Source organism: Sarcophilus harrisii, chromosome 1, assembly GCF_902635505.1.
Source record: "Sarcophilus harrisii chromosome 1, mSarHar1.11, whole genome shotgun sequence".
In the NCBI taxonomy this organism is placed as follows: Eukaryota; Metazoa; Chordata; class Mammalia; order Dasyuromorphia; family Dasyuridae; genus Sarcophilus; species Sarcophilus harrisii.
In genome coordinates, this window is record NC_045426.1 from 468,813,965 (window position 1) to 468,836,684 (window position 22,720).

General features: G+C 32.3%; 1 protein-coding gene across 3 annotated transcripts in view; it reads left to right on the forward strand.

Moving 5' to 3' along the window:
- ATP6V1H (ATPase H+ transporting V1 subunit H) overlaps nt 1-22,720 on the forward strand; it is a 100,395-nt gene that overhangs the window by 45,972 nt on the left and 31,703 nt on the right. For all 3 annotated transcript variants that reach the window (XR_004230950.1, XM_003759776.4, XM_012541325.3), the window contains 3 exons: nt 1,679-1,857; nt 4,374-4,499; nt 16,760-16,861. Coding sequence is in view for 2 of the 3 variants with exons in the window: in XM_003759776.4 (XP_003759824.1) it covers nt 1,679-1,857; nt 4,374-4,499; nt 16,760-16,861 (407 nt within the window). In the remaining variant the exon portion in view is untranslated. The remainder of the gene's footprint in view (nt 1-1,678; nt 1,858-4,373; nt 4,500-16,759; nt 16,862-22,720) is intronic.

Consider the following 22,720-nt stretch of genomic DNA (forward strand, 5'->3'; position numbering starts at 1 on the left):
TGTGCCATAGACAGTGTTTGCCTCCCACTGTGCTTTTAGGTAGATTATGATCACATTTAGTATATAACTATTGTGTTACTTGAATTTCTGACCTTTACAACCCAGGGTTCACATGCTAAGATTAATACTTTCTGTTCCTCCTCTGAGTACTTGAAGTTCATAGTACTAGAACAAGAGTTCACAAAATTTCTGATGCTTACTGTTATGAATCTTTACTATAACTTTTTAAGTTCTGAGTAACAGTTATTTCCCAAAGTCCACAACAAGGCAGTGCTCTTTTTATAAATCTGTCTTTTGCATATAAATCTCTATTATCTCTTTTCTTTCTTTTTTTTTCCATAATTTTTTTGCATGCATTGATAAAGCTTTTTATTTTCTTTGTTAATTTAAAAAACAAATTAGTTGATGATTGAAATTTTCTAAACAATTTTTTTTAATGTGGCCCTCGTTGAATTTTTTGTCTTTTTTTGGATTATTGACTTTTGTTTAGAAAGAGAGGTTCCATATCTCTCTTTCTCTGTCTCTCTCTTACACACATGTATATATGTATCACACCCAATTAATATTATTAGAAAATTTGCAAAATATATGACTTTTCAGGACATTCCTAAAGACTAACAATACTTAGTATTTGCTATTGGTTATTTTGTTACAATAAGGAAGATTCATTTCACCTGAATCAATGAACACATATCATGTAGTCAGGTATTAAACTGTAGTATGTGAGGACTGTCAAACAAATGCTATAACAATCCTTTGAGAAATTATTAGGTTAGCTGGAGAGAAAGAGGGGAGATTTTAGATGAAAGGTGCCACATATGATACTACATATTTCATATTCATACTACATATCAATACAACAAGTATGGGAATGAAAATATCTTGGATGGGTGAAGGACTCTAAGAAGATGAGCAGAAGATGGTTCTTTCAGGATATAGTGAAAGATAAGAATTGAACCAATATTTGAAAGGCCTTGAATACCAACCATTGAAAGTTTTCTCTGATGATATGAACCTATATACCAGGAAATTATTTAAAAGTTTTGAACAAGGGAGTGACACATAGAAAAGAATTTCAAGAAGATGAATCTGATGGCATTGGACAGGGTGAGTGAATGACATCAATTCAAGGATGATTTTAAATAATCCAGTTGTGAAATAATAAGGTCCTTGATTAGAATGGTAGAAAAGTATGAACCTAAAAGTATCTGTGTTAGGTTAAAAAATAGAATCATTGATGTGACTAACCTTTTCTTAAGATTAGAACTCTTAGTAATTTTGACTAGGTAGTTTGGACTTAGGTAGTCATGGTTTCATGTTTCTTATATATGTATGTATGTATGTATGTATTTGAGGCAGTTGGAGTTAAGTGACTTGCTCAGGGTCACACAGTAACTCCTAAGTGTCTGAGGCTGGATTTGAACTCAGGTCCTCCTGCCTTCAGGGCCAGTTTTCTATCCACTGAGCCTTTTAGCTGCCCCCATATTTTTTTCTAGTAATATTATGGGATATTAATTACTTTGTCCTGTTCTTATAAATTTGTCACCCAAGTTCATTATCATATAACTTGTAGGTGTTCATTTTTAATGCTTAACATAAATGCCACATATTTTCTCATCCATACATTGTATTCCTCATATTTTAAATATGATTTTAAATTTACATTTTTCTAATTTAGAATCTTTTAGAAAAATCAACTGAAAGGGAAACTCGCCAAGAATATGCCCTGGCTATGATTCAGTGCAAAGTTCTGAAACAATTGGAGAACTTGGAACTGCAAAAGTATGATGATGAAGATATAAGTGAAGACATAAAATTTCTTTTGGAAAAACTTGGTGAAAGTGTCCAAGATCTTAGGTATGTTGTAAGCTGACTTAATTTGAATAAATTCATTTTTAGATTTTTAGTATGTACATGTAAAAATGTGTTTATTTTAGGCAAGTTGGGAAGACTAGTATTAAAAATTATATTCTAATGACAAAGATTCAGTCTTTTTCCTCTCCCACCCCTAAATACAATTAATAGAGATGTTAAAATCTAATGCTTTGGTGAGTTACAAAGCTAAGAGTCTGATTTTGATTTCATGAAGATTTTAATTTAGTGAGTGTGCATAAGACACATATGCAGATATAATATTCAGTAATATGTGACAAAGGCATTAGGAAGATTTAAAAACAAAATTTATATAATGTTCCAAGAGGAAAAGATTATTTCTGATTAAGGGTTGGGGGAGAGTCAGTACAAGATTTTGAAAGGTTTTATGAAAGAAGTAGCACCATTTCAATTGAGTAAGACTTTATTTAGGAAGACATTGAGTAGGTCAGAAAACTCCAGGATTTCCAAATTTCTTCCACAAAAGAGAAAGAACATCACCTTAATATTAATATAGAGAGCTGCAGACATAAATAAAAGACTCATTAAAGCAGTTGTCCTAAGATAATTTAAAACAAGGTAGTAACCAGATTGTTTCACTTGTAATTCCTGAATGTTTTTGTTTATTTAAAAAAAAATCTTTTATTGATACTTCCTTTGGGGAAAGAATATCTTCTCACTACTCATCAGTTTACCTCCCAGCTTCATCCAAAGAGAAACCTTCTCCTTTTACAAATTTTTCAGTCTTTGATCTAGCAAAAAGTGCTGTAAATATTTTTGTACTTGTGGATCTTTTCATTCTCTGGGAACATAGCAATGTTATTTGGTTTTTCCAAATGGTTGGACCATTTACAGCTCTAACAATAGTGCTTTACTAATGTACCTATCCTCTGAAGACTTCCAGCAATTGCCATTTTTACCTTTTGTTATCTTTACCTTCTGGGACATAATTTTAGCTTCAGTTTACATTTCTCTTGTAAATATGGAAATTTCTTTTGGAGGCCTATAAACTTGCATTATTTCATAGAAAACTACTTGTTTTCTTTCACCATTTATTATCAGTTAAGGACTGACTTAGATTCTTATATATTTATATTAATTATCTATATATATTAGCTGTTAGTCACACAAATTTTTTGCAGAGATTTTATGCCATTTAATGGATTCTGTGCAAATTCTTACAGTATTGGTTTAATTGTGCAAAGGCTTTTAGTTTTTGTTTAAAAATTTCATTTATCTTGGCATGGCATCCAACCCTTATTTAGTTGAGAATTAAATGTCCCAAGGTATACTTGGTGAAAGATCTCTCCTGTTCTAATTTATTTATGATAGGACATTTTACATTTAGATCTTATTTCAATTTCATGGGGTTGTTGGGTTTTTAAAAAAAAAAAAATTTAGCACATTACATTCAAATTTTTTTGCTGTGTTTTATTGTTTTTGAATTTTATTTATTTAATCTGTATTATTAGTTGATTTTTAAATTTCTTGATCAGTATCGGACAGTTTCAGTAATCACTGTTTTATGGTATATTCCTACTCTTTTTCCCTCCTCCATTTCCCATTATTCTAGATTCTTGATATTTCGTTTCTTCAGATTAAAAATTAACAAAAATGTGATGATTTTTGAAGTAACCCTTTCATGGTGTGTATGGCACCCAATGTGTGAATTAGTTTAGTTTCTGTTGTCTTAGCCTAAAGATGAGTAATAAATGTTTTTCCAGTTATTTAAGTCTTCCTGTTTATTCCCACAAGAGCGATTTTAGCTGTGTTCATATAAGCACTAAGTGCCATGGAAGATTGATTTCCAGGTAATTTATATATTTGTATTCACTTTGCATATTATTTTTATATATCTTCTATTTGGTCTTATTAGCGATATATATAGAATATAAAGAATATGTGAGACTTGATGACATAGAATTCCCAGAATATATCAAAGGAAAAATATCTTTGTCATTTAAAAAGAATAAAGATAACTATATTCAACTACTTTAAGGCCTGTCCATTGTAAGAGGACCAAGCAAGTTTTGTATTAAAAAAAATTCAATAAAAAAAACAAAGAGAAAAAACAGTGAGTTCTTCTACAATTACAGGAGTTGAGACCCAAATCTGTTTAAGGCAATACCTAATGATTACAAAAAATAAAAACTTGGAAAATCTTACACAAAATGGTAAAAGAAAACAAGAGATTAAAGTCAAGAATAATACATCTCACAAAACTGACTAAAATTCTGCAGTGAAAAAAATGAATCTTCAAAAAAATCCTTTTAAGTGTTCCAGAAATTTCTGTTAGTGGTAGTTTCTTTATTTTTGATATAATTATATCTCATTTGAAGTTCAGAATATTTTAATTTGTATTATTGGGGATTATGGGAAAATCTTTTGACCCAAACTTTGAACTTTTTGAGACTTAACTTTTTAAATTAAAAATAATACACACACACACACATATATATATATATATATATATATATATATATTTTTTTTTTTTTAAATAGCTCATTTGATGAATACAGTTCAGAACTCAAGTCAGGAAGACTGGAATGGAGCCCTGTTCACAAATCGGAGAAATTTTGGAGGGAGAATGCTGCAAGGTTAAATGAAAAGAACTATGAGTTGTTGAAGTAAGTTCTTATCTATTAAAAAAAAATTAATCTTGAATTATATACTTCATGTTTGTGTGTAGATTGAAATAAGTTTATATTTTTTAAAAAAGCTTTAAATTGCAAACATTTATTAAGTGCTTACTTTACTTCAGACATTGGAAATACAAATACAAAAGTGAGACAGTCTGTCCTGCTGGTAATTACATTCTACTGGAGTGAAGGACATGGCATAGCACAGATAAAAACAAGATATGTTCTAATAAATATATGTCACCTTTTGCCCAGGGGACTTGGTTTATATGGATCTGGGTTTAATTTTTAATTTTAATTTTTTTTTTTATAGCTTTTACAAGATATGTGCATGGGTAATTTTTCAGCATTGACAATTGCATCCTTTCTTTAAAATTTCTTTGGAATATAAGTCCAATAGTAACACTGCTGGATCAAAGGGTGTGCACAGTTTGATAACTTTTTGAGCATAGTTCCAAATCATTTTCTAGAATGGCTGGATGTATTCACAATTCCACCAACAATGTATCAAGGTGGTTTAGGTTTACTTTGGGAAGACCTTGTTGTATGTACTTCTAATAGCATCTAATTGCAGTTTTAAAAATCTTTTATATTTATATATTTTAAATATTGAAAAATTGCTTATTTGCTTATGATATCTTTCAAGTAAATAATTGGAATAGTAAACATCTCACAAAAAAATCTAGACCTGATCAAAATACATATCTAACACCAAGGAAAACATTTATTACAAAATCCTTTTATCTAAAGCAAAGCTATTATTGATTATTTTTATGTTGAGTAAAAATTCAAATTAAAAATTGGTCTATTTTATGTATTGTTAGCTTGAAGGAAAACAATATTTCCTTGTTAGATTTCTATCTTAAAAAAGTAGTATAGTTTTATGTTTTGTCGCCTACTTCATAAAATTACGAGAAAACATTTTGTAAATTTTAGAGAATTATAAATGTAAGGAGATTGTTATAGTAGTCATTTCTTCAAGATCCCATGTATGTTAATGGATAATTATAAATAAAGTTATCAGCAGGTTAAACTGAAATTTATATTGATTTAATTTTACTTTTATAATGAAGATTTCTAAAATCCTCCTTGCATGATAAAAAATGCAGTAATTAAAAATTATTTTTACTATGCAGCATGTTTTACTATAAGTTATGCTCAAAGAATTCAGGGCATAACGAAATAACTTCTGCAAATACAGTTTTTATTTTGTGTACATATTACATAAAATTACAAAAAAGCTAATGGCAGTAAAAAAGTCTTAAGTTTTGCATCATAATTATTTATTCATCTGTATTTAAATGGAAATACATAAAGTAGTAGTTAAGTAGAAACTATTTTTCCACAGAGTGTTGTATATAATATGGGGCTAAAAAATGTAGATGGATTGATCAGTTATTTTGATTTAATTAATCAATTTAATTAATTTTGATTTTGATAAATTTTTTTGACATTTAAACTAGTTATGCTATTTATCTTATAAATAATTTTAATATGTTATTACTACATTTAATTTCAAGTGTCACTAAAAATAAGACTATTCATGAGCATATTGGAAAGCACTTTTATGTAGTGCATTGCATGTTGGGTTGGGAACTCTGTTCAGCTATGTTCTTGACACTATGACAGTGAGTAGTTTCTGAAACTTGGTTTCATTATTTGAAAAGTGAGTCTGATACTCTTTGTAATTCTTACCTTATAGGTGGTTGTGAGATTCAAATGAAGCTCAGATTAAATAAATGTTAAAGGCTTTGTACATATATATGGTAGTCATTAGGTTTTTTGTATAATTAAAAATAATGGTACTAATTTAAAAATTAACTATTCAAGATAATAGGGGCAGCTAGGTGTATCATTGGGTAGAGTGCTGGGTTTAGAGTCAAGAAGACCTTTCTTCAAATCCAGCCTCAGACATTTAATAGCTATGTGACCCAAGTGACTTGTGCAAATCACTTAACTTCTATTTGCTTTAATCTATTGGAGAAGAAAATGGCGGATCATTCTAGTATCCTTGTCAGGAAAACCCTCAGTATGGTCCACAAGGTTATAAGAATCTAGCATGATTGACTGGCTCATCAACCACCTGACATAATTTTTATAATAATTTATTGTAATATTGATTTTTAACTAACTTTTTACAAAAACCTTTAGACTTACTAGAAATGAGAGGGAAGGTTCAAAGCTATTTATTTGTAAGAATCAAACATTTCCCTCTCTGCTATTGGAGCCCCTTTCTTTCCAGGTTGTTACATCTGATGCCCTCTTAGCTGGAATGGAATGGAATGAAAAAGCAGATTCAAAACTTAGCATATGCTAGGAATGTCCTTAAGTACTAAGGATACAAATAGAAAAATCAAGTTAATCACTGCTCTGATGAGATTATATATAAAGGACAGCTCAGTTGTATGGCTGACAGGTGGTCCTTAGATTTTGGCAAATAGCAGAGGTGATAGCAAGTCCCCAAAGATCTTGGGGAGCAAAAATAGAGCAGATGGTCCCTAAGTAGTAGGATAATGGGTTCAAGGGTCAGGGTGCAGTGGGACTCTGTGTTGCCTCTGGCAGTGCTGAACATTGTTTTAGTGTTCAGCATCTAATGCCATAATCAAGCTGTGCAGCAGTTGGGGTTGGGTTTGGGAAGAAGAAAATCCATACATATCCTAGTTAGTAGTGATGCTGGGCCCGATATTTGGGTTACCTGTTAGTGTGCTGGTGAGCATATTAGCAATATTTGGGGAAAGCACCAAACTTGTACTGGTTTGTAGACCTTTTTTGCATGGATCTCAAATTAATATTCTTACACTTTTATAACTCTTAACAATTTAAATTGCTCCAGAAATTCTGGGGTTTTTATCTGCCTGTTAGTGTTTTTTTATTCAAGCTGGTCTGAAATATATGTATTTTCTTTTGGCATGGAATCCATTAGTATTTTGTATAAGCATGTATGTAGAACCTCATTTCAGTACTATTGTATGAGTACTGTGCACTGACAGGTAGATTACTCACTGTGGTAATCAGAGAAAGAATAATGCTTTATATACAATTGTGGTCTGAAACCTGACATTGAGATTATTATTGGAGTGGACATTTGCTTTCATGTCATTACCAAGCCATATTTTCAGGTCACAAGATGAGTTAGTAACCGCATATTTCATGTTCTGCCTTTGTCTAGTCAAAATATACCAGAACAAATAATGAATCATTTAGCCAGTATGTTCCTAATTGTAAAAAAAAAAAAAAAAAAAAAAAATAGCTATTTTGAGCCTTTCAGAGATAAAAAATGTTTCTGCCCATTTAAAGTGTTGTTTTTTGGACATTTGAACCATTATTCACTAAACTATCAATGGTGTTAACTTTCTAAGTTATCTTTATTCATAAAAGACTTGAGTAATACTAAATATTTGTCCAACATATTTCTTACTTGTTAATATTGAACCTTAAAGCAGAAGCTCAAGTTTTGTAAGACACAGATATTGAGAGGTAGGTAGCATAGTATAGCTTATAAAGAATTGCCCTCTGAAGGTCTGTGTTCGGGGCCTGTCTCTGACATATTATGGCTTGGAGTCCCTGAGCAAATTGTTCAGTTTCTCAGTGCCTTAGACAACTAATTATATAAATTATAATTCAGGTGTCAGTCTGCATTAGTCTTCCAGAACAAAGTACAAACAACAATAGCAGCCTCAGTTAGACTGAGACCTGTTGAAGATCTTAGCTTAAAAAGGCCAAGATCTCCCATTTTAACCAAGGCCAATTGCCAGTCATCTTTAGCTATATCTGACCATTGGGTCCAGATGACTCTGGAGGGAAAGTGAGGCAGGTGACCTTGAACAACCTTCTGTCATTTAAAATCCAATTCACTTGCATGTCATGGCATCACCTCTAGGAGAACAAAGGACAAACAATAACAATAGTATGCATTAATAGTCGAAGGAGTTTTCTCATTTGGAAGTTCCCTAAATTTGGAAGTTCTAGTTTCCTAGGATCTAGTCCCATCACAAAGAGATTTAAGGATAGCCATATGACAAAATATTCAAACCAAGTTCTTAATACAATCCTATTATCTAATTTGACATTTAATTTTACCTACTATGTGGTACCCAAGGAGTCTTATTGGTTAATTGACATTGCAAGGTAATTTTTTGTGTTGCTCAGATGTAGTGAAGCCTATGGATTTACTATTCATCAACTATTTGTCACACTGTATGACTAATCTTCTTATTTTATACTTACCAGTGTGGATAAGCACAAGGTATTGCAGTATTATTACCTTCATAGTCCTGGACATTGGACCTTTTAATGTAGCCAGATCTGGTGTTTTTATTTATTTATATGATTATTGTATCTTGTGTGGTCATAAATACTTCCCTTCTCCATAGATCTGATAGGTAAACTATTCCTTGCTCTCCTGATTTATCATCCTTTATATCTAAACTGTGAACTCATTTTGACCTTATCTTGGTATAGGGTGTTCTGTTTTCCAGCAGTTCTTAATCAAATAAGTCTTTATCAGAAAAGCTGGAGTCTTTGAGTTTATCAAACAGTAGATCACTATAATCAAATTGATCCAACAATACCGCTACTAGATCTGTATCTCTAAGAAACCATAAAAAAGGGGAAAGGACTACATATTCAAAAATATGTATAGATGCTCTTTTTGTGGTAGCACAGAATTGGAAACTGAGGGAATGCTCATCGTTTGGGGAATGGTTGAATAAGTTATGGTATATGAATATAATGGAATACTCTTCTGCTAAAAGAAATGCTAAGCAGGAGGATTTCAAAAAAATTTGGAAACATTTACATGGATTAATGTTGAGCAAAGTGAGCAGAACCAGGAGAATGTACAGTAACAGCAACATTATGCAATGGCAAACTATGATTGACTTATCTCTTTCTTCAGCAATATAATGATCCAGGACAATTCCAGACGTCTCATGGTAAAAGATGTTATCCTGATGCAGAGAAAGAATTATGGAGTTTGAATGTAAATTGAAGCATGCTATTTTCACTCCCTCCCCTCCCCCCTTTTCCCTTTTCTTCTGTTTCTTCTTTTATAGCATGACTAATATGGAAATATGGTTACATGATTGCACATTTATAACCTGTATCACATTGCTTGCTATCTTAAGGAGGGGAATTTAAGGGAGTAGACTCTCTCCAAAGGAGAAAAAAATTTGGAATTCACAACCTTATAAAAATGAATGTTGAATACTATCTTTGTATGTAATTGGAAAAAATAAAGTGCTGTTTACAAAAAAAGGAAAAGAAAAAGCCTTCTAGAATAAGAGACCAAATTAGTTCAGTTGATTAATAAATTAACAAGCATTCATCAAGAGCTTTTCATTGCTTTAGGTTCTAGTGATAGACAAAAATGAAGCAATTCATTTCTACTGAGAAATGACATAAGATCTCCCTTTCAAAGAGGTTCCCTAAGCCTTATTAATATTGACCATCCAAGGGTCAGTAAATCAGTATGAGTTGCTCTTAAGGAAACCGTGTCTCAGTCTTTGGTACTAAAGGACTAAATTGACACTGTCCACTGTCATCAGAAAATCTTTCATGGTGGTGTCCTAGACAAACGGTTCTTTTCCTGCTTGTTTTTCTCTCTCTAATTAAGAGATCTCCGTCTAGGTAAAAGGTTTTTTCTCTGCTATGACTGCTACATGGTTTTTTATTTACAATTATTTCACCCCTACCCATCTTGAGCAATAGCTGGCTCTGTCTTTCTGTTTTGCCCTCTGGAACACATGCTATCATCAGTCAGTCCCTCTTGAGTCCAGAACTTTTCCTTTTACTCTCTTTCCATCTTTTCTTCATTCACAAAATCTGGCTTTCTTTAGAATATCTTTTATGGCCTGATACCTCTTCCCTTACGATATTCTCTTCTCATAGACCCTGACTTACTGGTCAAGAAAAATGATTGGTATATATCTTGTTCTTCATTGTCATTTCCAAACCCTTTCTTTGTCATCATAACTCAGCAACTTCTTTGAGATTTACCTAATCCATCTGTCTACATCCTTATTTCATTTAACCTACCCTGTGGTTATTTTCCTTCCATTTTCAAGGAGTGTAACACCTGACTTAGTTTTCTCTGAAGGGAACTTTAGGATGCCTTTTGATGATTTCCTCAAACACTTGATTTCCTAATTCTTCAACTTCAACCCCAGTGACCTAGGTCTGTACTTTATTTTGGCATCTTCATTTTGATGAAAATCAAATCTTAGTATCTTAAGTGGTATAAATCTTAGTATCACTCATAATTGAACTTTATAGTCCTGAACTCTAATTATATTTCCACTCTAATCATAATTTTCTATTTATATCTTCTTACATATTCCTATATGCCTGGCACAAAGTAGGTACTTACTAAATGCTTGTTGATTAATTAAATCTATTTGGAATAACTGCTACCTTCAGTTCACTTGGAACACAACAAATACCCCTTCTTTTCTCTGCTCTTCTTTCTCTTTACTCCCTTTATGATATTCATCTTATAATTCACTAATTTAAAAATACACTGCCTTCTATTCTTGAATGTCCTTGTCTTCATATCCTCTCAACTTTCATCTCTTACTAAATTTGAGCCTGAAGTTGTTGACATATGTCTTCTTCCTTTCTACTTGCATGTTATTGAACTATTCTGATAGGGTCTATTATAAAACATATCTCATCTCAGTTGGGTCCTAATTGGGACACTACAATTTCCTACCCTTTCCTACCTTACGTCACATTCCTCTCAGAATCTTTTCCGTTTTCCTATCTTTCAACAATGGTTCTTGTCTTTTAATTTGATGAGAAAATGGATACCATCTATCATGAATTCCTTTTCCTCACATACATAGTAGGTTGTATCTTTTCTATATTATCAATCATTCCATAAGCATTATTTAAATATTTATTATGAGTCAGCCCATCTGCTAATTACTGGAGTCAGAAGGTTAGAAACAAAAAGAAAATCTTTACCTGCTAGGAATTTACATTCTAATGGGAATTCTGTGCATGTGTAGATATGTGTATGTATATATGTATACACACATACACTTATCTCACTAACAGAAATGAATACAGAATGTATGGAAGATAGAATGTATAGAAGGTATCTTAGATGATATTCCATTTTTTAAATATTTGCTTTGATTTTTGATTAAGAGAGAATACTTTTTGCCAAAACCAACCTTCCATATTTGTAACCGTGATCCAATTATTTTCTGTTTCCTATGGGAGCTTGCCTCTTTCCTCATTTCCTTTCATCTTATCTTTACTTTGTCCCTTTTTTTGGATATTATCTTCTCTTTTGATATTCTCTCTAGTTTTTCATAACACTAATCTCTCTTGATTCTGTTCCTTAACCAATTCTTCTCACTCTCCTTTGCTGCATCTTCTTTTAGTAATCCCTACTAAATATGGATGTGCTTCAGCATTCTTTCCCTTGGAGCCATCTTATGTGCTCCCTAAGTCTTTTCTTTTGATCCTTGGTCTGTTAGCTCTCTTGGATTCAGTTAGCATTTCTATGCTGATAATTCCTTCAGCCTGACTTTTTTTTTTTCTTTTTAAAGCTTTTTATTTTCAAAACATTTGCATGGATAATTTGACAACATTGACCCTTGCATAGCCTTGTATTTCAGATTTTCTCCTCTTCCCTACCTCCTCCCCTAAATGGCAAGCAATCCAATATATGTTAAACATATTAAAATATATGTTAAATCCAATATATATAGATATTTTTATACAATTCTCTTGCTACACAAGAAAAAATCAGATCAAAAAAAGATAGTAAATGAGTAAGAAAACAAAATGCAAGGGAACAACAAGAAAAAGAGGGAGAATGTTGTGTTGTGATCCACATTCAGTTTCCACAGTCCTCTCTCGGGGTGTAGATGGCTCTTTTTGTCACAAGATCATTGGAACTGGCATCAGTCATCTCATTGTTGGAAAGAGTCACGTTTATCAGAATTGATCATCATATAATGTTGTTGCTGTGTACAATAATCTCTCTGCTCATTTCACTTAGTTTCACTTCATGTAAGTCTCTCCAGGCCTCTCTAAAATCATTCTGCTGATTGTTTCTTACAGAACGATAGTATTCCATTCTTTTTAAAAAATATTTTATTTTTTTCCTAATTATACATTAAAATAATTTTAAACTTTTTTTTTTTCTGAATAACTTTTTATTGACAGAACCTATGCCAGGGTAATTTTTTACAACATTATCCCTTGCACTCACTTCTGTTCCGATTTTTCCCCTCCCTCCCTCCACCCCCTCCCCCAGATGGCAAGCAGTCCTATACATGTTAAATAGGTTACAGTAGATCTTGGATACAATATATGTGTGCAGAACCGAACAGTTCTCTTGTTGCTCAGAGAGAATTGGATTTAAAAGGTATAAATAACCCGGGAAGAAGGAACAAAAATGCAAGCAGTTTACATTCATTTCCTAGTGTTCTTTCTTTGGGTGTAGCTGCTTCTGTCCATCATTGATCAATTGAAACTGAGTTAGATCTTCTCTTTATCAAAGAAATCCACTTGCATCAGAATACATCCCTCATATAGTATTGTTGTTGAGGTATATAATGATCTCCTGGTTCTGCTTATTTCACTCAGCATCAGTTCATGTAAGTCTCTCCAAGCCTCTCTGTATTCATCCTGCTGGTCATTTCTTACAGAACAATAATATTCCATAACATTCATACACTACAATTTACTCAACCATTCTCCAATTGATGGGTATCCATTCATTTTCCAGCTTCTAGCCACTACAAACAGGGCTGCCACAAACATTTTAGCATATACAGGTCCCTTTCCCTTCTTTAGTATCTCTTTGGGGTATAAGCCCAGTAGAAACACTGCTGGATCAAAGGGTATGCACAGTTTGATAACTTTTTGGGCATAGTTCCAACTTACTCTCCAGAATGGCTGGATGTGTTCACAATTCCACCAACAATGTATCAGTGTCCCTGTTTTCCCACATCCCCTCCAGCATTCTGCATTATCTTTCCCTGTCATTCTAGCCAATCTGACAGGTGGGTAGTGGTATCGCAGAGTTGTCTTAATTTGCATTTCTCTGATCTATAGTGATTTGGAACACCCTTTCACATGAGTGGTAATAGTTTCAATTTCATCATCTGAAAATTATCTGTTCATATCCTTTGACCATTTATCAATTGGAGAATGGCTTGATTTCTTATAAATTAGAGTCAATTTTCTATATATTTTTAAATGAGGCCTTTATCAGAACCTTTGACTATAAAAATGTTTTCCCAGTTTATTGTTTCCCTTCTAATCTTGCCTGCATTAGTTTTGTTTGTACAAAAACTTTTCAATTTGATATAATCAAAATTTTCTATTTTGTAGTCAATAGTGAATAATTTTAAACTTTAAAAAAAAAAAATTGATTGTCAGATTCTATTTCTGCTCTTTTTTTTCTTTTCCTTCTCCTGCCGAGACAGCAAATAATCCGGTATAGGTTGTATGTGTGCAATTATGTAAGACATCTCCATATTAACCATTTTGTACAAGAGGATTAGAACATTAAAAAAAAAAAAAATCCAAAAGAAAGAAAGAAGAAAATAGCATGCTTCAGTCTGTATTCAGATAACACCAGTTCTTTCTGTGGAGGCCTTTTGGATTGTCTTAGATCATTGTATTGCCTAGAATAGCTAAGTTATTCACAGTTGTTCATCACACAGGGTTGCTGTTACTGTGTACAATGTTCTCCTGGTTCTTCTCACTTCATTCAGCATCAGTTCATGCAAATCTTTCTAGCTTTTTCTGAAGTTACTCATCATTTCTTAGAACATAATAGTATTCCATTATATTCGTATACCATAATTTAGCCATTTTCCAATTGAGAGACATCTCTCAATTTCCAATTCTTAGACACAACAAAAAGAGCTGCTATAAATATATACTTTTATAAATAGGTTCTTTTCTTCTTCCTTTAAAAAAAATCTCATTAGGATACAGATATAGGAATTGATTTCCAGTTTTCTTTCTTTCTTTATAACTTTTTAAAAAATAGATTTTTAAATCTATTAAATAAATTATCTATTAATCTATTATCTATTATTATCTAAATCTAAAATCTATTAAATCTGTTAAATAAAAAAATTATTTTTTCTAGTTGCATGTAAAGACAAATTTTAACATTCATTTAAAATTTTTGAGTTCCAAATTTACTTTTTTCCTCCCTTAAAACAGTAATTTGATAGAGGAAAACATTTCCATATAAGTCATGTTGTGAAAGAAGAAATGGACCAAAAGAAAAAAAGAAAACCATGAAAAATAAAGTGAAAAAAATAGGTTTCAATTTGTGTTCAGATTTTCATTAGTTTTCTCTCTGGGTGTGAAAAGGTTTCCTTATGAAACCTTTAGAATTGTCTGGGATTATTGTATTGTTAGGAATAGCTAAGTCATTCATAGTTCATCATACAGTGTTGCTACTACTGTATACAGTGTTCTCCTAATTGCTTTTGCTCACTTTACTTTCACATAAGTCCAGGTTTTTCTGAAATCATTTTGTTCCTCAATAATAGACTGCTTGCCATTCCTGGAATCCACTATCTCCTTATCTCTGTCTCTTAGAATCCTTATCTTTCAAGGATTATTCTCCTTGTCTCCTTTGTGAAAATTCTTAGATTGTTACTACTCTCTACTACTTAAAATCACCTTGTGTTTTTATATTTGTGTACTTTTAAACAATCCTTAGGAGAATGTAAACTCCTTGAAAGGAGAGTGACTGGGTTTTTATTTTGTCTTTTGTCCTACCAACTGAGTACTTTGCACATACTTTAGTAATTTTGTGATGTCACCAAAGTTACTACACTTCTAGCTGGGTTGTTGATAGAGTAGATTTTCTTTATGTTACATAATCTGCAATTTCTAATTTACACATCTAGTAGAATGTTAATTCTATTGAGGATGGGGACTGGCTCATTTTTCCATTTGTGTCCTTAGTGCCAAGTGCAGTGCCAAGAAAATATACTCAGTTCTTATAGGATACTTATTTATTCATACATATCTGATTAGGTAATCTACTGTAGTCTATTCACATTTATCCTGTATCTCTCTCTTTGACCCACAACTTTAATTCTTTGGATGCTATGATATTGTATAGCTCAGAAATAGCCATATAGCATATCAGTAAAGAGTTTTGATGTTATAAAGATGGGAGAAACTTGAAGCCAACAAAAACTAAAAACACCCATGTTTTCTTAAATTCAGTCTTATTCTGTACCTTCCAATCAATTCTGCCTCCAGTTTGTCATACTTAATTATTTTACATAGTAGTCTTCTTAAAATAAATGTGTTGATGGATCTATATGCATCCAACTCATTATTATATAGATAACTGCCATTCTGAGGCTGATATAATCAACAGAAATATCTTTCAAAATAATATTTTTAAAATAACTAATAGACATAATAGACACATTTGCAAAGCAAGATCATCTGGGAGCTCTTACTATGTTTAGGAAAATCCTTCTTGCTTCTTAAATGTACTTAGAAAATATTTTAGCAAATTGTAGTATATGAATTTAAAGAAAACTAGGGGAAAAAATGTAGAAGAAGCAGATTCAGTAACATCAGACCTTAAAATATATTATAAATGGTGAGAACATTGTTGAAGTATAAGATGGATAATTTCTATTATTTTAAATTAAAATTTTCTTGCATAAATAAAACATGAAAAAATTTCATAGACAATGACTCAGATAGGATGTGATTTTATGTTGGAATGTTTCTGTGGTGTAAGAAAGTATGAGCTGATTGATTTAGAAAAATGTAGAAAAACTTGGATATATATATAGGAAGATGCAATCTACCTTCAGAGAAACAGATGATAAGAAATAAGCATAGTATGGTCTCACATATGTGAGGAGTATATGTATGTGTATATATATATATGTGTGTGTGTTTATGAGTATCATTGCAAATGTATACATATATCCATGTTTAGTTGTAACCTCTGGGACACGAGGTAGGTAGGAGGCAAGAAGGGTAAAAAAAGTTAAGAGTGCATATCAAGGAACAAGAGAAAACCAACAAGGAAGTAAAGAAAAGCTGGGCAGCTTTGAAAACAAAATATGGTATTTATTATACTATTTCTTGAAATGAAAATGTATTTTATGTTGAATCTTTTCCTGTGTTCTGCTATGTACACAGCAGATTTTTTTCTTATTTTGTATTTAAGTTTAAAATAAATTAAAAATTTCACAAAAATAAAATCTATTTTATTTATTTGTTTTTAGAATCTTGACAAAGCTTTTGGAAGTATCAGATGATCCACAGGTCTTAGCTGTTGCTGCTCATGATGTGGGAGAATATGTACGACATTATCCACGAGGCAAACGGTAGGAGGCTTTTCAGTATCTGAAAAATGATTAACATTAATATTTTAACATCTTTTAAATTTGTTTTTATTATGTATTATTTATATTAACTTATCTAATTATATTAATATTGATTTAATTAATAACAAAATTATTTAATAATTTTAAAATGTTGTAATGGAATACATTTTATTTCTTTAAAAGTATCTTTTCTTCATATTTTTAAGGGCTGTCAATTACACTTTTCCTCATGGTTGACTTTTTCAATTAAACAAATATTTATTAAGTTCTTGCTACACTGTGCTACTAGGCATCGAAAATACAGAATTGAAGAACCACACAGTATCTAATAGAGGAGATGAGATACGTGGTCTTATAATAAAGTTGATTGCTGCAGTCTCTGCTACCAGTGGCCTTTTCTCATGTCTCACTATCCTTGATCTCTGCAGCATTTGATACTGTTGTACATTATCATATTCTTTTTTCTCTCTGACCATCTGTTGGTAATTTTTTTTGTTGGGTATTAGTGAATTGTTCATTTTAGAAATTGTGAGTTCTGTCTCTTATAATCAGGAGAGTCTTCACAGAGAAGAGAATAATTTAGTTTCAATTTGAATAACTTAGTAAGTTGTTTCTAGTAGATCATTCCAATTAAAAAATGTGATTAGAAGGGGCAGCTAGGTGGTGTAGTGGGTAGAGCACCAGCCCTGAAAGTCAGGAGGACCTGAGTTCAAATCTCGCCTCAGACACTTAACACTTCCTAGCTGTGTGATCCTGGGCAAGTCACTTAACCCCAGTTGCCTCAAAAAAAAAAAAAAAGATTAGGCGGATAATAACATTTTTGGGACAGAGTAATCAAAGGAGAACAAAAGGGAGAGTGGTCCGCCAAAAGGAAAATTAGTTAGGCTGAATTATGTTGGTGAGATTGAGATATGAAACTTCAGAGGGTAAGGAATTTAGTTCTGAACCTTAATGTAAAAGGAAGCAACTATAAGTTTAGGACAATCTATGACAGTGTTGAAGTGGGGAAAGCTGTTTTTTTGTTTTTTTTTGTTTTGTTTTGAGAGTCAATTGGGGTTATGTGACTTGCCCAGGATCACATAATTTAAGTAGTATGCATTAAGTTTCTGAGACTAGATTTGAACCCAGGTCCTCCTGACTCCAGAGCTGGTACCCTATCCATTGTCCCCAGGAAAGCTATTTTAACAGTAGCTTTGATTGTATGGGCTAGGTTTATATTAGGGATAAGGAATCTGTAGAAAAAATATTTGATAACTGATTGATTTCTTTTGTAACCCAATGTGTTTCATTATATTCATTTAAAAACATTATACTCAGAAGAAGTCCCAGGCTTTATAAAATTGCCAAAAGGTCTGTGACACACAAAATGTTGAGTTGCTGCTGTTGAAAATGAAATTTAATGCTCAAGATGAGCAGTTTATGGTGATGGGGAGGATAGATTTTATAGATCATAAGATTATAGATTTTAAGCTGAAATGAGCCTCAGAAATCCTTGAACCAATTTTTCTCACCTTGGAGATAAGGCTTCAGTGGGGCTAAGATGGGGCTAAGAGAGGGTAAGTCAGTGATATCAAATTCAAATAGAAACACATTTATCCCATATCCCTGCATCTAGCTTCTTGTTGGCTTAGAAAACAACAAAAGAAAATCATCTATATTGTGTAATATTTTAATTTATTTTGTGAAACATTACTTAATTGTGTTTCAATTTGGTTCTACTCAACCCACAACCTTTGATTTTGATGCCTCTAGAGTAAGTGACTTGTTTAAGATCACACAAGTGTCAGAATAAGAATTTGAATTTTGGTCTTTTGTCTCCAAATCTAGCACTCTTTTCTTTCTTTCTTTTTTTTTTTTTAAATTTTTTTAATTTTAATTTTTATTTAATAGCCTTTTATTTACAGGATATATGCATGGGTAACTTTACAGCATTAACAATTGCCAAACCTCTTGTTCCAATTTTTCACCTCTTATCCCCCACCCCCTCCCTCAGATGGCAGGATGGCCAGTAGATGTTAAGTACATTAAAATATAAATTAGATACACAATAAGTATACATGACCAAAATGTTATTTTGCTGTACAAAAAGAATCAGACTCTGAAATATTGTACAATTAGCTTGTGAAGGAAATCAAAAACAGCACTCTTTTCACTGTACCTTTCTGATTGAGTAAATTATGTATTTATAAGAAATATATAAAATATTCTTGTGAATAAGGATATTTTAATAGTAATAGGAAGTTAGTAGTATCAATAGAAGTCTTAACATGTATTGCATGTAATTTGTATTTTCCATATTTGTTATTGTTGTGCAAAATGTTCTACCCTGGCCTTTGATTTTTTTCTGAAAACTAATCAAAATCTTAAAATACAAATGTCATAGTATTAAATTTCATTTCTAGTTTATAGCTTAAGCTGTACATAAATTGATTTCCTTTTCTCCTTTATGATTAGAAAATGTACGGTAGCCAGCAAATTTCCTACTTTCTGCTCCTTTAATTGCTAACATTTTCTTTCCTATGCTACTTAAACCATATCTTACTTAGTCCTGTCCTTCTCCAGTTTCCTCCTTTGTCCTTAACTTTTTATGTCTTTTATAACCCTTTTCTATTGTCAGCAACTCCATTTCATCCTGAATCTCTTCCTCTTACAGTTTTCAACACAGGGCCCTCCGTAGAATTGTACAAAACTTGTTGCATCACACTTCTATTTGTGGATCTTCCTTCTGTTCCTTTCAATTTATCATTGTATTTCAGTTGTTCAGTTTTGTCCAGCTCTAATTAACCCCATGGACCATAGCAGAAAGCTCATGTTGTTTTTTGCTTTTTTAAATTAAAACTTTTTATTTTCAAAACATATGGATGAATGATTTTTTTAACATTGACCCTTACATATAGCCTTGTGTTCCACATTTTCTCCTTTCCTCTTCTTCCTCCCTTAGATGGCAAACAATTCAATATATGTTATACATGTTAAATCCAATATATGTAAACATGGGGCAGCTAGGTGGTATAGTGGACAGAGCACCAGCCCTGAAGTCAAGAGGACCTGAGTTCAAATTTGATCTCAGACACTTAATACTTCCTAGTTGTGTGACCCTGGGCAAGTCACTTAACCCCAATTGCCTCAGCAAGAAAAGCAAAAAAAAAGAATATATGTAAACATATTTATACAGTTTTCTTGCTGCATAAGAAAAATCGGGTCAAAAAAGGAAAGAAAATGAGTAAGAAAACAAAATGCAAGAGAACAACAACAAAAAGAGTGAGAATGTTATATCGTGATTCAGACTCAGTTCCCACAGTCCTTTCTCTGGGTGTATGTAGATGGCTCTTTTCATCACAAGATCACTGGAACTGACCTAAATCATCTCATTACAGGAAAGAGTCACATCCAGCAGAATTGACTGTCATATAATATTGTTGTTCCTGTGTACAATGATCTCTTGGTTCTGTTCATTTCACTTAGCATCAGTTCATATAAGACTTTCCAGGCCTCTCTGAAATCATCCTGCTAATCGTTTCTTATAGAACAATAATATTCTATAACATTCCTATACCATAACTTATTCAGCCATTCTCCAACTGATGGCCATCCACTCAGTTTCCAGTTTCTTGCCACTACAAAAAAGACTGCTACAAACATTTTTACACATGTGGGTCCCTTTCTCCCCTTTAAGATCTCTTTAGGATAGAAACCCATTAGAAAGGCTACTGAATCGAAGGATATACAGAATTTGATAAATTTTTGAGCATAGTTCCAAATTACTCTCTATAATGGCTGGATCTGTTCACACTTCCATCAACAATGTATCAGTGTCCCAGTTTTCTCACATTATCATTATCTTTTCCTGTCATTTTAGCCAATCTGATAGGTGTGTAGTAGTATCTCAGAGTTGTCTTGATTTTCATTTCTCTGATCAATAGTGATTTAGACACTGTTTTATGTGATTAGAAATGGTTTTAATTTCTTCATCTGAAAAATTGTTCATATCCTTTGACCATTTATCAATTGGAGAATGACTTGAATTCTTACAAAAGTGAGTCAATTCTCTATATATTTTAGAAATGTGGCCAAATCTCATGTTCTTTGCTTCCATTACAATGTCTGTCCATTTGGTCCTCTACCCTCCTTTTCTCCTTTTGTATTCATTCTTTCCTAGCATCAGAATCTTTTTCAGAGTCCTGTCTTTTCATTATGTGGCCAAAGTATTTTAGCTTCTAATGAATAATGCGAATTAATTTCTCTAAATCTGATATGATGGTCTTGCTCTCCAAGGGACTCTCAAAACTCTTCTCCAGCATCACAATTTGAAAACATCAATTCTGTGGTACTTAGTTTTTCTTATAGTTTATCTGTCATAGCCTCCACTGCTGAACAAAACATACCTATTATGAATTTTGTTGGCAATATGTATCTTTGCTTTTTAATATGCTGTCCAGATTTGCTATATCCTTCCTTCAAGGGAGCCAAATTCTTTTAATTACATGACTTGATCTCATTCTGCCCAAGAATATATAAAATCTGCCACTGCTTCCATTTCTTTCCCTCTATTTGCCAGAAAATGATGGGACCATTTGCCAAAATGATAGTTTTTTGGATGTTATGCTTCAAGTCAGCTTTTATATTCTCTTCTTTCACCATCATCAAGAGGTTTTTAAATTCTTCACTTTCTTTCATTAGAGCAGTGTTATCTATGCGTCTTGAGAAAGTTGATATCTCCTGGCAACCTTAATTCTGGATTTTGATTTATCTATCCTGGAATTTCATATGGTGTATGTATGTATGTATATATATATATATATATATATATATATATATATATATATATATATACACCCTGTATTTAAGTTAAATAAGGTGACAATGTATAGCCTTGTAATACTCTTTTTGTAGTCTTAAACCAAGCAGTTGGTTTACTAACCCTGTGGAAAAGAGGAGACTGTGTAGCATTGAACTTTTCGTTTCATTGCCATATAGAGCTGCAGCTCATCTTTCTTTTGGCTTTGGCCCAATATTTGTAATTGTTTCTGCTATTCTCCAGTAGTGTGTTAGACCTTTTTTAAGAGACTCATCTTTCTATGTTATATTCTTTTTCATTTTAATACTGTCAGTGAAGTTTTCTTGGCAGAAATACTGGAGTAATTTGACATTTCTATCTCCAGTGCATCACTTTTTGTCAGAACTCTTCACTGTTACTTATCCATCTTGTGTAACTACATGGCATAACTTATAGTTAGTTTCTATTGTCTGTTGAACTCCAGGTCATGTTCTTTCCTTCTTTAGTGAGTTTAGTATCTGGATTATTGATTTCCTGGCTATTATCCCTTCCTCCTATACTTTCTTGGGTACCTAAATATTTATGGTAGTTACTTACACCTTTTAAAAGTAATCCATGTTCTTAACTCCAGTAACCTCTATTTCCACTATACCTCACCTGCCTTCTTCTCCTCCCTCCTTTATATCTTGGTCTTCATTATCATCTCAAACTATTCTTCTTCAAAGTATTGGCCTTTGGGAGATTTTGCAAAGAGCACAATTTTCAGTGTTTCACTTTTTTCACTGCCACACTTCTCTTAAACTTGCTTTTTTTTGTCTCTATCATGAGACAGCTTCTTTTAGTTCATTCATCCTTAAAGAGTTTAATTCCAAATCTAGATATTCAGACTTTCCCCCCATCCCATTCCTACTCCCCTGCCCCCAATTCCAGTCACATATTAGCAGCTGCTTGCCAGACTTTGCTACTTGTATTTTATCAAAAATTTAATTAAAGTTGAATTCATAGAATTTGATAGAAGGGATATATAGTATGTAGTTCAGCCTATATGTGAAAAGGATCCCCACTGAAACATACGCAACAAA